The 19206-nt window shown below is 48.8% G+C and overlaps 1 protein-coding gene across 1 annotated transcript; it reads left to right on the top strand.

Annotated features, from left to right (window-relative positions):
* Positions 1–10143: 10143 nt before the first annotated feature.
* On the top strand, positions 10144–11619 carry EI90DRAFT_3019531 (uncharacterized protein; the record flags this gene model as incomplete). The annotated part of the gene is made up of 5 exons (XM_039057373.1): positions 10144–10552; positions 10646–10781; positions 10907–10991; positions 11058–11483; positions 11539–11619. The coding sequence occupies 5 exons, from the start codon at positions 10144–10146 to the stop codon at positions 11617–11619; spliced, it is 1137 nt and encodes a 378-aa protein (XP_038911692.1).
* Between the last annotated feature and the right edge of the window lie 7587 nt (positions 11620–19206).

Here is a 19206-nt window from a genome sequence, read left to right as displayed (position 1 = left end):
TAACCAGGGGGCTCCTTTACGCATGAGGCACATCAAGGGGACCACAATGTCGGAGTATTGGTGGATGAAATGCCGATAGAAGTTAGCGAAGCCAAGGAAGGATTGGACATCCTTGACTTTATGGGGCTCGGGCCAATATTGGATGGCTTTGACCTTCTCGATGGACATGGTGAGTCCGGAGGGAGAGAGGCAGTATCCGAGATATTCCGTAGTGTCCGTATGAAACTCGCATTTCTTTGGATTGGCACATAGGCCGTGTTTGCGGAGTCTCCTAAGAACTTCTCAGACATGCTCCTGATGTGAAGCCATGTCTTCCAAGTAGGTAAGGATGTCGTCTAGGTAGACTACCACAGAAACGTCCAAGAGGTCGGCAAAGATCGTGTTGACAAATCGCTGGAAGGCCGTGGGTGCATTTGTGAGACCGAATGGCATGACAAGCCACTCATAGGAACCATAGCGCGTGCAGAAGGAGGTCTTCCATTCGTTGCCTGCTGCAATGCGAACCAGGTGGTAAGCATGCCGGAGGTCGAGTCTGGTGTAGACCGTGGCACGGCTAGGTGCGTCAAGGAGGTCGGAGATGTGGGGGAGTGGGTAGCGATCCTTTTTGGTGATCTTGTTCAGCCCTCGGAAGTCAACGCAAAGACGGAGGGATCCGTCCTTCTTGCGGACGAAGAGGACCGGTGCCACGTGAGTGGAAGTGGCGGGACAAATGAACCCAGAGGCCAGGTGTTCATCTAGGAATGCCCGGAGGGCCTCGAGTTCCGAAGTAGAGAGAGAGTGCATAGTACCCAAGGGTGGTGAAGTGCCTTCCTCAAGGTCGATCTTCAGGTCGTACTCACGGTGCAGTGCCAGCGTCGAGGCTTTGCTCTTACTGAACACATCCGCAAACTCGTGATACTCCTTTGGAATGGCCGAGAGGTCGATGGAATCGGTGTGGGATGAGGCAGCCCTCAAGTGGCTTTCCTCGGAAGGGATGGTTAGGCTGAAGGATACCGATCCTTCAAGTCGACAAGCCTTCACGAATGCGGAATGGCTGACGAACTCGATAGATGGTAATGGAGGAGTGGGAGCCTGTGACTGAGGTGCTGGTGAAACATCAGATGGTTGGATGTCGGACGACGGCAATAGTACCGGAGACGATGGGGGAGAGCTCGGGGTAACTGTCTTGGTAGGTTCGGAAGTTCAGAACGTAATACTGCTTGATACCCAGTCAATCAACAGATTGTAGTGGGTAAGCCAGTTGTGTCCTAGGACTAAGGAACAAGATCCATCCAGCGATGTGACAAAGAAAGTTGTGGGGGTGATGTTTCCGGAAGCGAAGCGGAGGGGAATATCAACGGCACAGGTTATGATTGAGTTGGTGCTACCATCAAATAGGCATAGTTGTAGGGGTTTAATCTGGTATGTCTTCAAGGCCAACTTCTTTATGAATGTGTCATCGATGAAGCAGTCCGAAGACCCAGAGTCCATGAGTGTGGGTACGTTCTCATAGGAGCGAAAAAGTTTATTTTGTGTCCTAATATTGGACGGAGGAGAAGGGACAGGAGAAGAGAAAGAAGAGAAACGGAGAGAGGTGGAACGATCTATGGAAGTAGTCGGAGGGGGAGGAGGAGAGAGTGGTACATCAGCAACACTATCTACAACGGGTAGAACATTAACCGAAGGGTCAACATTGAGAGGGGAAAATAGACCATTTGAAAGAGAAAAAGAAATGGGAATATGGAGGGAGGATAAGTCGGAGATGGAAGACGCGTTTAAATGCACTTCTTTGAGCGCACGGAAGGAAGGATCGCAACCCCCGGTCCGTGTGGAGTCCACGGGGGTGCGGACTAATTTTTTGCTTCTGCGGAAGCGGATCCTTGCTCCTCAGTCTGGGCCAAACGGGCCTTAGACGTGCGAGAAGAAGACTTGGGGCAATCCTTGACCATATGGCCAGACTGACCGCAGAACATACAAAGTTTCTCGTCGAGATGACGCTTACGCTCTTGTAGCGTGAGCTTGCCATTGTCTCCGAGTTTAGACGAAAGGTCCGGTTTAGCGGAGCTGGCCTCGGACTTCTTGTTGTCCTTTGGAGGCTTGCTACTGGAAGCGGAGTTGAAAGAGGAGGAGGAAGGGATGGGGTCGGGATGAGAAGCGGCGTTGGACTTGTCGAAAACGTTAGAGGAGGAAGGTTTCGCGTGACGTGTAACTTCAGATTTACGCTCCCAATAGCGTGCATCGAGAGTTTGTGACAAGGTGCGAAGTTCCGAAAGAGTAGAAGGTTTACCTACTCTGGCAATATCGTCCTTGATACGTTCCAGCAATCCATTATAAAAAAAATGACGAAGTGCGGCTTCTCCGTAACCATGAAGTTGAGAGGCATGTCGGTTGAACTCGATGACGTATTTATTGATGTGGTGCCCGTCCTTCATGTCCAGGGTCATTAGTTGAACTTCGGCATCGCCCACAGGATCGTGAGGACCGAAGTTGGTTTGAAGTTCGTTGACGAACTCTTGGTAGTTATTCATCCATTGCGGATGAAGAGTAGAATTTTGGTCGAATAATAGATCCGGCTCGAACCAATCGAGGGCCATTCCCTTGAGGTAGGACTGCGCAAAGATGACCTTAGTGCAGTTGCTAGCAAAAGCGAGGGGACGGTCCTGGAAATTGAGTTCGCATTGGACCAGAAATACTTGGAGTTCTCGGGGATCTTTCCTGTCAAACTGTTCCAGCTCACGGACCTTGGTCTGGAGAGCAGAGGATGGTGGAGGTGGTGGAAGACCGGTGTGACGAGCCAAGCTGGCAATGGCTTGGGCTAATTGTGCAATAGCCACGTTGGGGATGGGTTCGGCATCGTCAGTGGTTGGGACAGTGGGGATGGGAGGATCAGCAGGAGGAGGGACGACGAGTCGGGGACCTCGGAACCGAGTCCAAAGAAGTGGACATGGTCTATGGGTTGTTCCGTGGTGTCTCTGAAGTCGGAATCTGCAACTGGTGATCGATTCCTAACGGGGCGCATGATCGGGGTCGATGGGAGAGGGGTTTCAAGATTAGAAAAGCTTCGAAACTCAACTGGGTCTCTCGCCAATCGACTAGGACCAGGCTGTGAGGGTTCTGGGGACGGTGAGGCAGAGTTGGGAACTAATGTGTGTAGTTGCGAACGAGTGCGAGGGGCTTTTGGTGCCATACAAGACGTGTACTAGTCAGGGAGTAATAAAATACTGCCAGAGACCAGGTTGAGACGAAGGAGTGTCTCCGTGATGGAGGGCTTCGGCCTCAGCGACTTATGCCAGGAGCGCTGTGCCTAGTAAACATGTCCGTGCCCTAACTTACTAACTGGCCACCAGAACTGAAGAGGGTAAACTCTAGTCGATTTTATTACTGGAGTGTAACCTATGTACAAGTTAAGTATATATAGTTACAGCGAGGGCGGGTCCGCAAATGGCAGAGCCGAGCCGAGCGGAGCTAACAGGGTTAGACATTAGCTGATTGTGTCATATCCCGGAATCCCGACCCCGCGCACTCCCACCACATCACACCTTCCTAACAACTTCACCATCCCCTACACCATGCCTCCCCACTCCTCGAGTCACCTTCCCTCCTGACTGTCTCAGCTCCGGTCTGGTGGCGGCACACCGAACCTTGGCCACTCCCATCCCGGAAGCTCGGTCCCGAGTCGGAACATTCAGAGACTCCGGATTTGCTCCGATATCCCGACGGACCTCCGACATCCCGTGACATACCCTTAAAACATTCCTCCACCCATTTCATTTATTTGAGTCACCTAATATCCTTCGGATATGCAACTCCACTTTCGGAGCTACCCGCATCCTTCAGTGATCTCACTCACATTATCACTTATTAGTCACCTTCCATTCTTAGCACGACTACCTTCTTCCTACCATTCAGTCGGCTAACCCCCCCTTACCCATTTCTCGTTCCCATTCATTTTCCGGCCTCCAACTCCGCCCTCCTTGGTCCGACACCTCGGTTCCCCGTTTAAGATATCGTTCGGGACCTTTCGGTACCTCTCGGTATCATTCGGCACCTTTCGTTGTTGCCCCATTGTCATTCGGACTTTGACTAAGTCCTTTCCATTCCTTCTTATAAATATCCATAGATTAGAACCTGTAGTTCCTCAGTTCTAATCTCGACTAATATGCTACCCAAAGTCCCTCTGAGTGAATCCCGTTCCGTTCTACAAGATACCTCAGACATAAGAAATACAAGGACTAACTGAGACGTAACGGAGGCACAGCGCTCCCTCCGAGTCGCTGAGGCCGTGTCCTTCTTAGAGCCTCTTGTACCATCCAGCAGAACCAGGCTCCCTGAGAAGCTTCGGTCCACTACCGGAGCTCTTGGACCCCCCTCTAGTTGAGCCCCGCCTGCATTCGGACTCACGCATTCCCCACTACGATCCGGGTTTTTGACAGATTGAATATTACCAACGAGTTGGGTTACGGGGTTAGCGGAAAGGCAGGCGATAACCCAGAAACAGAAAGGAGGGATAGGCCCGAAGGTGGGCTTTGCAGGGCAAGCGAGTGTATTGTCCAGCAGAGGCAGGAGTGCGCTAGCGGACGTCCGAGTTGTCCGGAAGCCTTTGGGGCTCCATACTTAGGGAGGCATAGGTAATAAATTGAAAGGAGGGGGTGGTGACCATCGAGGGGTACCGAGGGAGTTGCGGAATATGGGAGCTCCGAGGTTAGTGAGGAAGGAGCGGGGGTAGACCGGAGGGATCGGAGGGATCGGAAGTCGATGGCCAGGGATGGATATGACACACTGGTATGCTTCGGCATCCACTGGATTGGGATCGGTCACAGACAGCAGACTGGGATCCACCTGAACAGATGATTCTTTCTCCAACTCCATCCTAACGGAACCAATGAGATAACAACTATGACCCACACGTTATCGAATGGTCTGAAATTAACAGTATATTGCAAGTGTGAGCTGATGATGAATGAACTTACTATGTGAACATTGACAGCCCTTACAGCATATCGCGAGTGTGAGACGATGATCAATGAACCTGTGACACCAGAAGTCTTGTAAAAGAAGAGTGCGCAAGAATCATCACAATGACTTAAGTGTGTGAGAATCATCAACGACCTTAACAGCATATCATGTGTGAGCCTCCGACAGAAACAAGAGCGATTGTCGATGGCCTATCTTCAGGAGAGCCTCTTAGACCCCAGTCAGCTAACCACATCAGGCGCTGGGGCAGCCTCTGGACCATGGCAAGGTGGGCTCTCATCTGTCAGGATCCGGACCCCAGCTGGGAGTGGCCAGAGGGCAAGGCCGGGTGTGGAAGCTGGGGTACTCTCCCCAGCTGCTAACTCCTCAAAGTCGCTGAGGGGACTAGCCTCAGCCTTCACAGGGAATGAGCTGTTATTCATTGAAAAGCGGGTAAGTACACTTGCCTTCACAGGGAATGAGCTGAGAAGAAGGGTAAGCTTCTCAGCCCCCTGTGAGGCCGACACAAAAGGACCCCAGGAACTATACAGTTCCCGCTTGCTGCCGACTTTCCATAACGGGTGTGACCCGTGGGAAAGTTCTGGGTGAGCTGCTTGCCCAGAATGTTCCCACGGTTGTGGCTGTACATTTCTGGGCGAGTCGCTCACCCAGAACGTTCCCACGGGTTCGCACACATGTGTCATTATGTGAAACAGTGGGGGGAAGGATAGGGGGAATGGGGAAATGTGGGGAGAGGGTGGTTAGGGAAAGGGTGAGGGTGTCTGAGGGTGAGTGGGGTCAAGGGCTGTGCCCTGACATCATCCCAGAGGAAATACTGGTCCGTAGACCAGTAACGTGAAAGTGGTTAGTAATAAGCCCAAATGAATAACAAGTACAAGTACTTACCGTCGTGAGTAATCAATATTTGATGTCAAGAGCAATGATCCATATGCTGAAAAGATGCAGTCAGTACTTACCATTGCAAGTAATAAATACTTGACATCAGGAGCAATGATCCATAAACTAACCAGCAATGGCACAGCGCTCCGCCTGAGTCGCTGAGGCCAAGGTCCTTCCACGCTAAGTCTCCGATTCCACTCCGGAGTCGTCCGAATCCGCACGTTCTAACAGACAACCCTGCATGGACGGTTACATTCCGACACCAGGGTCTTCATTCTTTGTTAAAGTCCTGACTCAAATACCTTGCTACCATGTCTGACAAAGACTATGTCAAAGAGAACATTCAACATGCTCTATGCTTCAGGTCATGGCTTCAGGTCACCACTTGATGACCGTGACAATCCTTCTCCCAAAAGAATCCGCGTTGTACATGATGGCTATTCAGGATCAGTTGCTCCATTTCCATTCTCAGTCCGTTCAGAGGTGCCTTACCGTGGTTGTGCTGCACCGGTATCGGCCTCTCCACTTGAAATCAATCTCAATGACCGTGGGGTGAACACACATCGGTATTCCCAGAGTGTGGCTGTAGAAGGCAAAAAAATTTTGGCTTGCGCTTCTTGTAGGTCAACGGAGAAGAAAATCTCGTTGCTTGAGACAGCTCACATTAAGATGATAAATGCCCTACGGGGCCGAGGTGGTCCTTACTGTCATGTGCCGCCAAGGATTCACTCTGGGCCAATTTTTATCAATGATATTTGATGATAAAAATCAACCGTACCTCACACCAAGTTCAAAACAAAGCTTGGCTTTGTTCCTGCAGGGTCACACGTCTATTGGGACCCAGCCTGCAAACGTTGTTCAGCTGATGTTTGATCATCCCTATGGGCAAGAAAAGCCTAAGGACCCACCAATGTTTCAACTGCTGAAGGAGAGAACGAAGGAAGGTCAGTTGGGAGGTTCAAACGAGACCACCACCAAGCTGTTCCCTGGTTCTTTAGTTAGGATGGGGAAGTGTACTAGTATTATTTGTTGTAAATATAGTACCAATCTGAGTGTTTTGGCTAATTCTATTTTTATGGGTTAGTCTAAAGTTTCTGGGAATTGACTTACAGATAAACTGAGCCCTGCGGAGCTGTTCCTTTTATTGAATTTTCTTAATTTGTCTAGGTGTAATTCTGTGTAGCGTTGTTTAATTTGGAATTTAACTTGAATTAAATCTTCTACTTGGTGAAGTTTCAAAGATTCTACTCAGTTAATGGATTTGGATTGTGTCTGGAGTGTCCCTTGAGTTTGTTTTATTTTTGTCTTATTTTATTGCTTGTTTTAACAGTAGCAAAATAACTGTTTTGTGTTTACACTTTGAAATCTGGAGTGTTAACCAGCTCTCCTGTTGAAATATCTACTTAATATTTCTCTCCTTAATTGCTGCCTTTTACTACAGTGGCAATCTTAACTGTATATCACTTTTTTGCACTGGAGTGACAACCAGAAATGCTTGAGAAAAATAATACTCTATTTTCTTACTTCTCTGAGGGGGGCGAAAAGTCGCAGAAAGGGTCTCCCTTTTATACTCCTTGGGTCGCCTTCCTTTTTCACACTCTACCTCGTATTTACAGGATTTATTTACAGTGTATTTTTCTCAAACTGAATAAAAAATGAAAATTTCATGCTATAGTTCTACTGCGCTTTACTGCACTGAACTGCGGCTCTACTGCGGTCAGACTGCGCCTAGAATCCTTATTGTCCTTCCTCGCCTAAGCTATTTAATGGTTAATTAAAACTTGACTGCGCTGCATTTGTCGCAGTTTCCTATTTCAAATTCCTCATATTTACCACTAAATTTGCTATGACTCGGTGATTCTGTAGTTAAAATGAGACTTGAAATGGTAAATGAGTGAATTGTTCAGGTTTAAAACCGAAAGAAAAAGTTGCTAGTAATCAAGAATTACTCAAACGAATGTATTATAGCTCTCCACTTCATTAGAATATCGTTCCCTAAAATTCCTGCCATGGTCCGTCGTAGTTTAGTGGTTTTCGTGGATTTCGTTCATCTTCCCTGATTCCCCCTTGTATTATCACATCCTAATGCTCCATATGTATTGTTCGTTGTTATATTAGGTCGTCCTCGAAGATATCATATTTTTATGTATTTTATTTAGGGCTCTGGACCTCTTGAAGCTGTCTTCCCGCGCGTTATCAGGTTTCTAACTTCATGTCCTTGTATCTCATTCATTTCTGGATGGTTTCTCACGTTCTTGGTATCATAAATTTTCATTTATTCCCACCTTTCCAATGGTACTAAAGTTGTGTTCTATTTCCTGGTATTCGTCGAGTTAGCAAAAGTTCGTGCGCACATTCGGTAATCACGTGTGTCATTCCCATAGTCGTTCATATGCAGGCGCTGTTTCTGTTTAATTGTTCAGGATTTATGATATGCGTGGGTGTTTATATCTTTCATATGGGCTTCTGTGATTTATTTCAGATTTTTCCCTCATGATCTAAGGTTGTTTTGCACTTTCCGTGCTTTGTTTTGACCGGGCTCTTCCTTATTTGGACGGAAATTGGTCTTCGCGATCTGCCGAAGTGCGGATCTCGGTTCCGATGGCCGGTGCCCTTCGCATTGCCACCCTCACATGTCATTAAACATGATGCGGATTTCTATATTCCCGTCATTGGTATAACTTTACAACGGCTGGACCGTTTGGGCTGAAAATTTGCATAACGATAATTTCTTATTTTTCATAATTTCCGTGTAAATTTCGTTGTATATTTTAATTATGGATCCTTCGTAAACATCGTTTTTTCCCTGAGCTCGGACTTTTGATGTCGCTATTCCTGTTATTGGATATCTCGTTAATGCGTGATCCTTTTATTATGAAAATTTGGGTGGATTAAGATTAGATCCCTTCCTTTCTAATGGGCCATCAAGCTCGTCTCGGTCGTTACTGGCTATTCTTCGCGCTTGCTTTTTAAGCGTTGTCCTTGTTTTGCAAGAGTTTTAGTCATATCTCCGTCATTTATGGATAGTTTTCCCTGTAATTACTTTCATTGGGTCCATTTGGGGGACATCTACATTTCCTATTATAAACACGACTTTGAATTTTGCATTAGTTCCTGAGGAATCCTTGTTCCGTGGTACTTCCATCCTTGGCTACGTGTGCGGACGTGGGAAAGTAGTTTCCGTTGAGGCTCTCTGATTGTTTCTATAGTCAAATCTTGGTCGATTGTCCTAATTCTTTCTTTAATATTTGGTATAAATTTCCCCGAGAATTCCGTCTTGTTGATGCTAAGCTTGAAGTATTTTTGCTAATTTTCTTTCTTTCAATTTATCGCATATAGTCATAATAATTCGTAAAAATTCGTAAAAATTCATTAAAATTCAGGTCCTTCTATTTTCTCATATCTACTTGTCGTATGGGGTTTTGTGATTTATCTGGCATATTTCCATAATGGGTTTCCATAGTGTGACCGTTATTTCTCCTACACTGCTCCCCTTCTATGCACAGCCTCTGCCACTCCTTACATCTCTGCCAACAGAAAGCTTGCCTCAACTAGGGGAGATCGCAAATGACTCTGTGCACACTGGATTTGACAAGCGGAGTGTTTGGCAGGGGGTAACGGCACAGAGTAGCCTCCGACAATATTTTGTCCAGCAGGTACTAGAAGAAGTCAATAGAGAGATGAAGTGCCTTACCGAGCACACTTCACTTCGTGCTGGAGATTCAGCTGGGCTTACATGGTCGAAGGTCGCACAATTCTCGTTCACGGAAACCCAAGACCTCATACAATGCACGGCCCCTGTAACATGGTCAGTAATGACAATGGCTGCAATTGGGAAGGTGAATGGACAGCGCCTCAAATCTCTCTATCGAGAAGCGCAATGTGGAATGAGCGGACATGGCTCAAATAATATGCGAGACCCGTGGCTAGTGAGAAGATTATACATTAACTTGATTCGGTCAACATACTTACTCACTTTGCTAGGGCTGCATGGTATCACTGCTGATAATGTTGTACTTCCGCTGTGTCAAGGCAAATATTATGCAAAGTTTCTTCGGAAAAATCTTATTTACAACAAGTGCTCACCGATTGGTCCACACCATACTCAGCCATATGGGTCTGGCTACTGCATACTCCACCACTGTGTGGGGCCTGCACAGTCTGGGTGCTGACAAAAAAATCATATTGAAGGGACTGGGTCGTGCTCTAATAGATGGGCAAATATGACTTCACCTGGTGTACGACAATATTAACCAATATCATAGGGTCTGGAGACCCAGCCTGAATGCAAGAAGCTCCCTGGAGAGCAGGATGGCTGCTACTATTGTGGTGGAGCGAGGTGCAGACCCTGACGTATTCGATGGTCAGGGTTATTACCACAGGCAGTTGGCAGCCGACAAGGAGGAGCTTACGTTCGAGAAGCTCAAGCAAGACCTTGATGCCGGTCATCTAGAGGGCGTTTCCATCGCCAATATTCTTCGGATCTTGGTCGAATACTTGCCTGCACTGGGGAAGTTCAAGAAGGATGTCGACAACCTGCAGCGCGTCAAGTACGCAAAGTGCCACGTGCAGGCTACCAAGATGGAGTATCACCCGCTTGAGTGCACAGGCTTCAATGAGGCTTATACCCAGGGGAATAGGGATGTGGTGCTGGATGCTTTCATGCGGCAGTTGGGAATCAGCTGCCAAGAATTGGAGTCTAGGCAGTTCCCAGTCTCAGGTGATCAATCAACCATCGCACGACTCCACACCCTCCTTGAACAAACATCAACTTGTCGCTCATGGTCCATGTCCCATAAATGGATCTTCCCAGTGGTTGAGCTCTGTCACATGAAGTGGGCATTTCTTAAGGGTGTCTATAAAGCCCATTGGGCTACAAAAACTGGTAAAGGTGACCTTGGCCTCTGCTTCACAGCAGAGCCCTTGGCCACAAGATCAACACTGAAAAGGTCGACTTTTATCCTTGTTTCCGTCTGGCTGAGGTTGTTCTAATGACCATGACACTTCACTATGCAAGGTGCATCTTCCTTTTTTCATCTCTGTCAATTCAATCTGCAGCCTTACACGTTCTTAGGTGTATCCTGTGCGGCCACTCTTCTGCACAGCTCCTTGTGTCATCTGGCCAGGCTGACCGACTTCACCTCCTTGAGGAGCCCCGAGTATATTGCAAACATGGCTTCCCTCTTTATCAGTGCTCATTCAGCTCTCTCGTCTCACTCGCACAGAAAATCTATTCCACTTATGGGACAACAGAGGCTGTGACCTTTGCATGCCTACATGATATACAAGCTGCCACCAATTTTTTCGATTCTTCTATGCCCCAGGGCTTTTCAAATCCCCTGGCCTTTGCGCCTTCGTCTGTGGCATCCAACCCCAACCTCGATGATGGTCTTGCTTTTACTAATGATGACAGTGATACCGAGGAAGATCAAAATCCAAGCAGCAGTATCACTTGGTCAAGTGCAAGTGACCCATCTCATAACATGGGAGATGTTGAGTCAGCCACACAACAGGTGTCATCTAACGGGGATGACAAAGGTGACACCCTGCTTTATAATAACATACTTCTTTACTGTGATCTCCTTCTTCTATACAAGTTTAACTCAAGCATCCATGATGGTGATGCCAGCCGAACGTTTGAGGTGATCAAGGTAAGCAAATTGAATTTATAATCATTACTTTACATCTGACACTTCGTATCAACAGTGGCTCCGTCAAACTACGGCAATGAGCTATTGCACCAGGCATGCGACTTCTGGTGGCATTTGTCACCAGAGGCTTGTTTGACGATTCTGACTTGCTATCTCATTAACCCGTCTGGCCATCCTGGCCATTTTCACAAACGTGATCTGCTGCAGGAGCATCTGAACTTTTGGCTCAAGTGCGTTTTCAATGGCTGCAAGAACGCTTTTGATTCTACATTCCTTTGTGAGGCTGTATTGCTGAACATTGTTGATATGAAGGATCTTTTGCAGAGTTTCATGGGTATGCTTGGGATTGCCCAAGTCAATCCAGGTCGCACACAGGCTGACATTGAGGCTGATATCAATCACCTCGGGATAAGTTCCCTGCAGTACTCTCAACACCTATACATTCCCGAGTGTTCGCAAACTACAGTCTCACTAGATGGCTTTGAATGCGGAGAAGAGAAACTTCGGACCAAGGTCATCTCAAATTTCAATCAAAAACTCTAAGATGGTACCGCTGTTGGTTCTATAGGCCTGCTAAACCCCTTGCTTGCACATACTAATCGCATCTTTTTTGTCCTGGGGGTCCCTAATTTCGGATCTAGCAGAGGGGAAGTCTCTTGGGGGAATTCAAGTCGATTTCAGACTGAGGTTACAAGTTACTAGGTACATTGTATATAAGGAGGGGTCCGGAATCAAAAGGAACAAGGGTAGGACGAAAGGAGACAAAGGGAGATGGAAAGAGGAACAACACCGAGGGTCAAGTGTTTGACTCAATGGTGTTTCCCAAAGGAGGAATGAAGGGCCAAGGCCCAAGGAGGAAGGAAGGAGGATGGGAGTCGGGAATGGCTAGCTGACTGAATAGAAGGAAGCAGCAGCCCAAATAGGAATGAGGGAGAATAGCGGAAATGGACAATGCAATAGTTGCAAGGTCCGGAGTAAGTCCGGAAAGTCCGAACTCGGAAGTTAAACTCCGTCCGAGGTCGGAGCTAAGACCGGAGGTTCCGGAGACGGAGACGCGAACGGGATTCCGGAGCGGAGGTCCGGAGTCGGGAGCATAGGTTTTGCGTACTCGTCTGGAAGGTGTCGAGGTTGGGGTCGGACCCGGAATGTTCCGGAGTCAGACCGAAGGTGGTGTCCGAGCCAGAGGTGGGATAACCTCTTGGGAGTCGGCAAGGAGAAGGTGACGGAGGGGAAGTAGGGCTCCGGAAGTCGGAGTTCGGAGTTCCGGGAGCCCGGAGCGGAGGTCGGGATTGTATGGATATGACATTGTCGGCGTGCAGGCATCAGGTTGTAGTCGGTGATCAGGGTTGGTGTCAGGGACCGACCCAGGGTCGAGAGTGTCCGGGTGTCAGGGCACGCCCGCCTGACCCGGCCCCACCTAACCCGGTGCCCCACCATCCACTCCTCCCAACCTCCCCCCTCTTCCCCTTTTTCTCCCTTCCCTTTCTCCTTCTCCTTCTTTTCTATTCTCTCTCCTCTTTATTCCTTTCTTATCACACGGACGACTTCCTTTGTATCAATGTACCATTGACCCAGCTGCAGCGTAATGCGCCCGAACCCGGACACACCGGACGACCCCCCGCACACCGGACGCTCCTAGGACCTCTTACGGAGGTACCCAGACGGGGGTGGCTGTGTGCTCGGATGACGTGGCGCTTCCCACGTGGCCTTCAACCACATGTATATAAACATAGCCTAAGTGGGAACTGAGAAGCAACCTTCTTCTCACATTTCCCACTTTAGGCAAGTAGCTTACACCTCCCTTGATAATGACAATAACACATTTCCCACTTTAGTCTTAGTGGCCAGGGACCCTTGTCTGCTTCGGGCCCGTTGCTACGCGCGCCCGCGTCATACCTACCGGACCCTCAGCCTTGGGCGATACACCCGGGCGCTCTCGACCCCGGGTCGGTCCCTGACACCGGGTATATCGCCTGGGGCTGAGGGCCCGGTAGGGTGTAGCATGGGCATGCATGTCAGGGCACACCTGCCTGACCCGGCTCCACCTGCCTTCACCCGGTACCCCACTCACCTCCACCGCTCACCCTTCACCATTGTTTCTCACTTCTTGTTCTTTTTTTTGTCCTTCTGTTCTTTTACTCTCTTGCTCTTTCTTCTATCTTTATCTACATGGACGACATTTCCCCTTATCTATGTATTATCGACCTGCCCACGATGCGTGCACGACACACCCAGCCCCGGACGACCCAGACAGCCTCATGGTGCAACCCAGCACACACCCTCAGGATCCCCCACAGGGACACCTGGATGACTGCAGCTGTATGCAGGATGATGTGGCAAACCTCATGTGACCCAAGCCGCATGTACATAAAAGTCCCGAAGAAGTAACCTTCTTCTCACAGTTCCCACTTCAGGTAAGTAGCATAGCTTCCTTTTTAATAACAACTCACAGTTCCCACTTCAGTCTGAGTGGCCAGGGATCATCGTCCCGGATCGGGCCCATCACTATGCATGCCTGCTCTACACCTCGCAACGGCCTCAGTGCCAGGTGTTACACCTGGGCCCCCTCAACCCCGGACGCATCCCTGACAGTGCATAACAACGGGCCCAAGGCAGACAAGGGTCCCTGGCCACTTAGGCTAAAGTGGGAAGTTGTCAGGGCACACACCCTGACTAGCCCGGACCCGGACCCGCATCCGGACCCGCTTCCACCCGCTGCACTTCCCGCATGCGTGCACGCTCCACGTGCCGCATGCTCCGGGCCCGGTTCCTACCCCTTCATGTGACTTCCGGGTATCCCCAGAAGTTTTGCTGATATTGTGGCCACTGTGGGAAGATGAGAAGTTAGCTTCCTTCTCATCTCCTTACCCACAGTAGGCAAGTGTATTCTACATTGCCTTTATCTATTCATCTTCTTACCCACAGTAGTAGGATTGTGCCCTGGATAGGGCTGGCCAGACCAGAGGCTGTGGACCATAGGGGAGGGTCATGGGGACCCGGGAGTCGTCCCCTGACAGAAGTGTGAGAAGAAGGTTACTTCTCAGTTCCCACTTAGGCTGTGTTTATGTACATGCGGTTGGAGGTCACGTGGGGAGCGCCACGTCATCTGCGTGCACAGCTGTGTCTGCCCAGGTATCTCCGTAAGAGATCTCAGGAGCGTTCGGTGTGTAGGGCATCACCCGGTGTGTCCGGGTCCGGGCATGTTGTGCAGCCTGGTTAATGGTACATCGAGCAAGGAAGTCATCCATGTAGTAGAAAAGGAAAGAAGGAGAAAGAAAGGAAAGAAGAAGGAAGAAGAAGGAAAGGAAGAAGGAGAGAAGGGAGGAGGGAGGATGGGGGCACCAGGTGAGGGTAGCAGGATCGGGTGGGGTCGGACCGAGTGGAGTGGGGTCAGGCGGGTGTGCCCTGACAGTTGGACATTCTGGCAAAAAAGTGTTGAGTTGAATTTGTCACCATAATTACCTGTACAATCCCAAACAAGGTGTGGTGGTCATCATAATTACCAAACAACCCAAATCGGGAGTACCAGGTCATCATAATTACATGTACAGTCCAAACAAAGAGTGCTAGGTCATCATAATTACATGTAAAGTCCAAAAAAGGAGTGGGGGTCATCACAATTACGTGTCCAATACAAAAAAAATGAATGCGATCATCAACTCTATTGGTTATGTAATGCTCCCTTGCCCTAAGCGGTGTTTCTATCCCTGACCTCTATTCAGTAGGCCAAGTCGGATCCCAGCCTCTACTTTAGTAGAGGCTGGGAACCTGCCTAAACCAGGCTCTGATCAAGCCACCAAAAGATGTTGTCAAATGTTTTTGCAATCTTCTTTCGAATTGTCATGTCAGGAGTATGGTTGTGTTTGATGGGGTTGCGTAAAAAATGTTGTAAGACAGCAATGGTTGGTTTGACACTTTAGTGCAAGGATACCCAATGTTATAGGAATGGAGTCTCTCACGACCATGTCGACTGAATGTCAACCACAGCGGGTCCCCCTTGTGTACATCCTCCCATCTCTTTCTTACATTCTCCCTGTTCCCCCCTTCTTACACACTCACTCCACGCTAAGCTTTCCCTTATTGGGTTTTGGTGCTGGCTGGATTATTTATTCCATTTCGCGAGACTTCTCACGATCATTCATATTCAATAGTTAGCGTCACGTTCATGTATGGCTACAGCCAAGAAAGATGGAACTTAACAAATAACACACTCCCACCTTCTGTGCAACAACTGTAAACCTCCTTGTGTCAACACTGTAATGTCTGTGTAAGGTTGTATATGTCTTGGTCACCATCTATATGGGTCATCCCTACCGAGGTTGACAACTCTAGCCATGCATCGTCAAGTTTGCATGTGACTCAACTCAGGTATGCATGAACATCTTCTGTTATGATTCATGTTGCTTGCCCAGATACCGGGCTCTCGTCTGTCTCACCACATGGTGAGAATCTGGTTAACTCTATGGACGGATTAGCATTTGATACAAGCCTGTTCTGTTAGATCGGGTGGATTTGGATGACTCTGGAATGGAATTGGAGACTTAGCATGGAAGGACCTTGGCCTCAGCAACTCATGCAGAGCGCTGTGCCATTGCTGGTTGTCCTAGGGGTCCCTAATTTCGGATCTAGCAGAGGGGAAGTCTCTTGGGGGGAAATCAAGTCAATTTCAGACTGAGGTTACAAGTTACTATGTACATTGTATATAAGGAGGGGTCTGGAATCAAAAGGAGCAAGGGCACTCCAAAAGGAGACAAAGGGAGTGTCAGAGTACAGCCCGGTTAAGTCCGGACTGCTTATACACAACTGATGACACACCTGCCCCATACCCGCACAGCCTGATCATCATCCCCGGACTGGCACAGACATTTGTTATATTTCCTTCTGTAGAGCGGCCCCGCTTTGCCAGGTATACTGACTTTATCATTCCCTGGGTAGCGAGTGAGGAAGATAACTTTCTTCTCTCACTTCCCCTCGCTGCTCAGCTGGAATCCCTATCGCAATCCACTTTGCCAGGTTCCCCCATTGAGACTGATCCTGTCCCCCTCGGCCTCAGCTCCAGCAAAGGCTCGGGATCCCTTGACTTAGAGTCTGAGCAGCTCAGTACCCTGACAATATCCATACAACTCCGGACCTCCACTCCTGATTCTGGACCTCCATCTCCTCCTCCAGAACTCCACATCCTCCACTGCCTCCTCCCCCTGTTGGTTGTTGAGAGCCCACTCTACCTCTGGCTCCAACACAACATCCAACACTCCCTCCAGTCTGACTCTGGTTTACTCCAGGTCCGATCCCAACCTTGTACCTTCCAGACCAGAGCTTGTGATGCTCCACACCTCCAGCTCCAGACTCCTGTACTGGAACCCCATCGCACCTCTACCTCCAGAACTCCAGTCACATCTCCACCCCTGGACTTTGACCTCCTCCTCCATCTTATCTCCTTGTATTCCTTATTGCATTTCATTTATTACATCTAGCCAATATTCTGGACTTTGACTTCCAACTCCGGACCTCTGGAACTTACTCCGGACCCTGCAGTCTCTACTGTTCATTTAATCCTTTTGTTGCTTCTTCCTTATTTAGACAGCTGCTTCCTTTCCATATTAGTCAGCTGTCATTCCACACAACCCATTCCACTCCTTCCCCTCTTGGCCCTCCCCTTTTGGGAAGCACCATAGAGTTCCAACCCTTGACCCTTGGGGTTGTTCCCTCATCCAGTCCCCCTTTGTCTCCTTCTAGTTCCTTTGGGTTATCTGACTCCACTCCTGTATTATTATATATACACTCTGTACTTAGTTTCCTGTACCCCTAGTCTGGAATTGACAACTAGAGTTGACAACTAGAGAACCAGAATCGACTGGATTGTGTCCCCCCAAGAGACTCCCCCTTGCCAACCAGAAATTAAGGACCACCTTAGACAACAAGCAGCAGCACAGCACCCCACTTGAGTCGCTGAGGCCCAGGTCCCTCCTTACTGAGTCCCTTCTCTGCTTCTGGACAATTGCATGCTCTTATAACAATATTGTCCTGTGATTCCTGTTATGCCTGATAATCAGAATATCTCCACAACCACTGAGCCGATTAGGGCGAAATTCAACACTGAGTCTTTAGGCATTTTTCTGGATTTAATGACCCCAAGATCGTCCTCTTCCGTCAACTTTTGACCTTGTTCCCATGGTCACGGTCAAGTGCACGGGCTTTGCACATGAGGACATCTCAGCTTGAATTTCTCCACCAATTCTCAACCAATTCCTTCGCGGAAAAGCTCTTTCGGTTCATATGAAAACCCCCTCTCTTCTTTTTTTTTTTTTTTTTACTCCCTCCTATAATTCCTTTTCCCTAATAATGTACAAGGGTGGGAGCCCAGTTTTGATATATTTACTGCATAAGGTTCTGTCATATCCATACAATCCCGACCTCTGCTCCGGGCTCCCGGAACTCCAAACCTGACTTCCGGAGCCCTACTTCCCTTCCATCACCTTCTCCTTGCCGACTCCCAAGAGGTTATCCCACCTCCGGCTCCAACACCACCTTTGGTCCGACTCCGGAACATTCCGGGTCCGACCCCAACCTCGACACCTTCCAGATGAGTATGCAACACCTATGCTCCCGACTCCGGACCTCCGCTCCGGAATCCCGTTTGCATCTCTGTCTCCGGAACCTCTGGTCTTAGCTCCGACCTCGGACTTTGACCCCACCTCCGCTTATACCCATTGTATTGGTTAGCTCATTCCATTTAATTACCTTTGCCAATATTCCGGAGTTTAACTTCCGAGTTCGGACTTTCCGGACTTACTCCGGACCTTGCAACTATTGCATTGTCCATTTCAATTCCGCTATTCTCCCTCATTCCTATTTGGGCTGCTGCTTCCTTCTATTCAGTCAGCTAGCCATTCCTGACTCCCATCCTCCTTCCTTCCTCCTTGGGCCTTGGCCCTTCATTCCTCCTTTGGGAAACACCATTGAGTCAAACACTTGACCCTCGGTGTTGTTCCTCTTTCCATCTCCCTTTGTCTCCTTTCGTCCTACCCTTGTTCCTTTTGATTCCGGACCCCTCCTTATATACAATGTACCTAGTAACTTGTAACCTCAGTCCGAAATCAACTTGAATGCCCCCAAGAGACTTTCCCTCTGCTAGATCCGAAATTAGGGACCCCCAGGACAACCAGCAATGGCACAGCGCTCCGCCTGAGTCGCTGAGGCCAAGGTCCTTCCATGCTAAGTCTCCGATTCCACTCCGGAGTCGTCCGAATCCGCCCAGTTTTAACAGGTTCCATGAAATTGAGCACACCTGTTATGCACTCCTACACTGTCTAAATTCCACTAGGTAATTGCTAAGAAACAGAGGAAAACTGCATCCTTGGCCAGAAAAGGCATGAAAACCACTAGCCTACCCCCTAAGGTGGCCATCTCCCTGCATGCCATCTATGTGCTCGCCAACCAATCCTCAACATGAAAGTGAAGCTGGCTGCTCTACCATCCCTCACCACAGTTGCCATGTTGGTGCTGCTAGACTCCGGCATGACCGGGAACTTTGTGAGCCCAGACTTCATCCAGAAACACAGGCTCAAGATGACCCCCCTTCCCCAACCCATCCTGGTGTGCAACATAGACAGGACACTCAACAAGAATGGGGCCATCACTGAAGAGCTAGAGGCCCTGTTGACATTTGGCCAACACTCAGAGCGGGCCCACTTCACTGTGGCGAACCTAGGGTAGCAATCCC

The sequence above is a fragment of the Cantharellus anzutake genome, assembly GCF_015039405.1.
Source record: "Cantharellus anzutake strain C23 chromosome Unknown EI90scaffold_60, whole genome shotgun sequence".
NCBI classification, from domain to species: domain Eukaryota; kingdom Fungi; phylum Basidiomycota; class Agaricomycetes; order Cantharellales; family Hydnaceae; genus Cantharellus; species Cantharellus anzutake.
The sequence above is the reverse complement of the archived record's forward strand: the minus strand, read 5'-3'. Positions and strand labels throughout refer to the sequence as shown.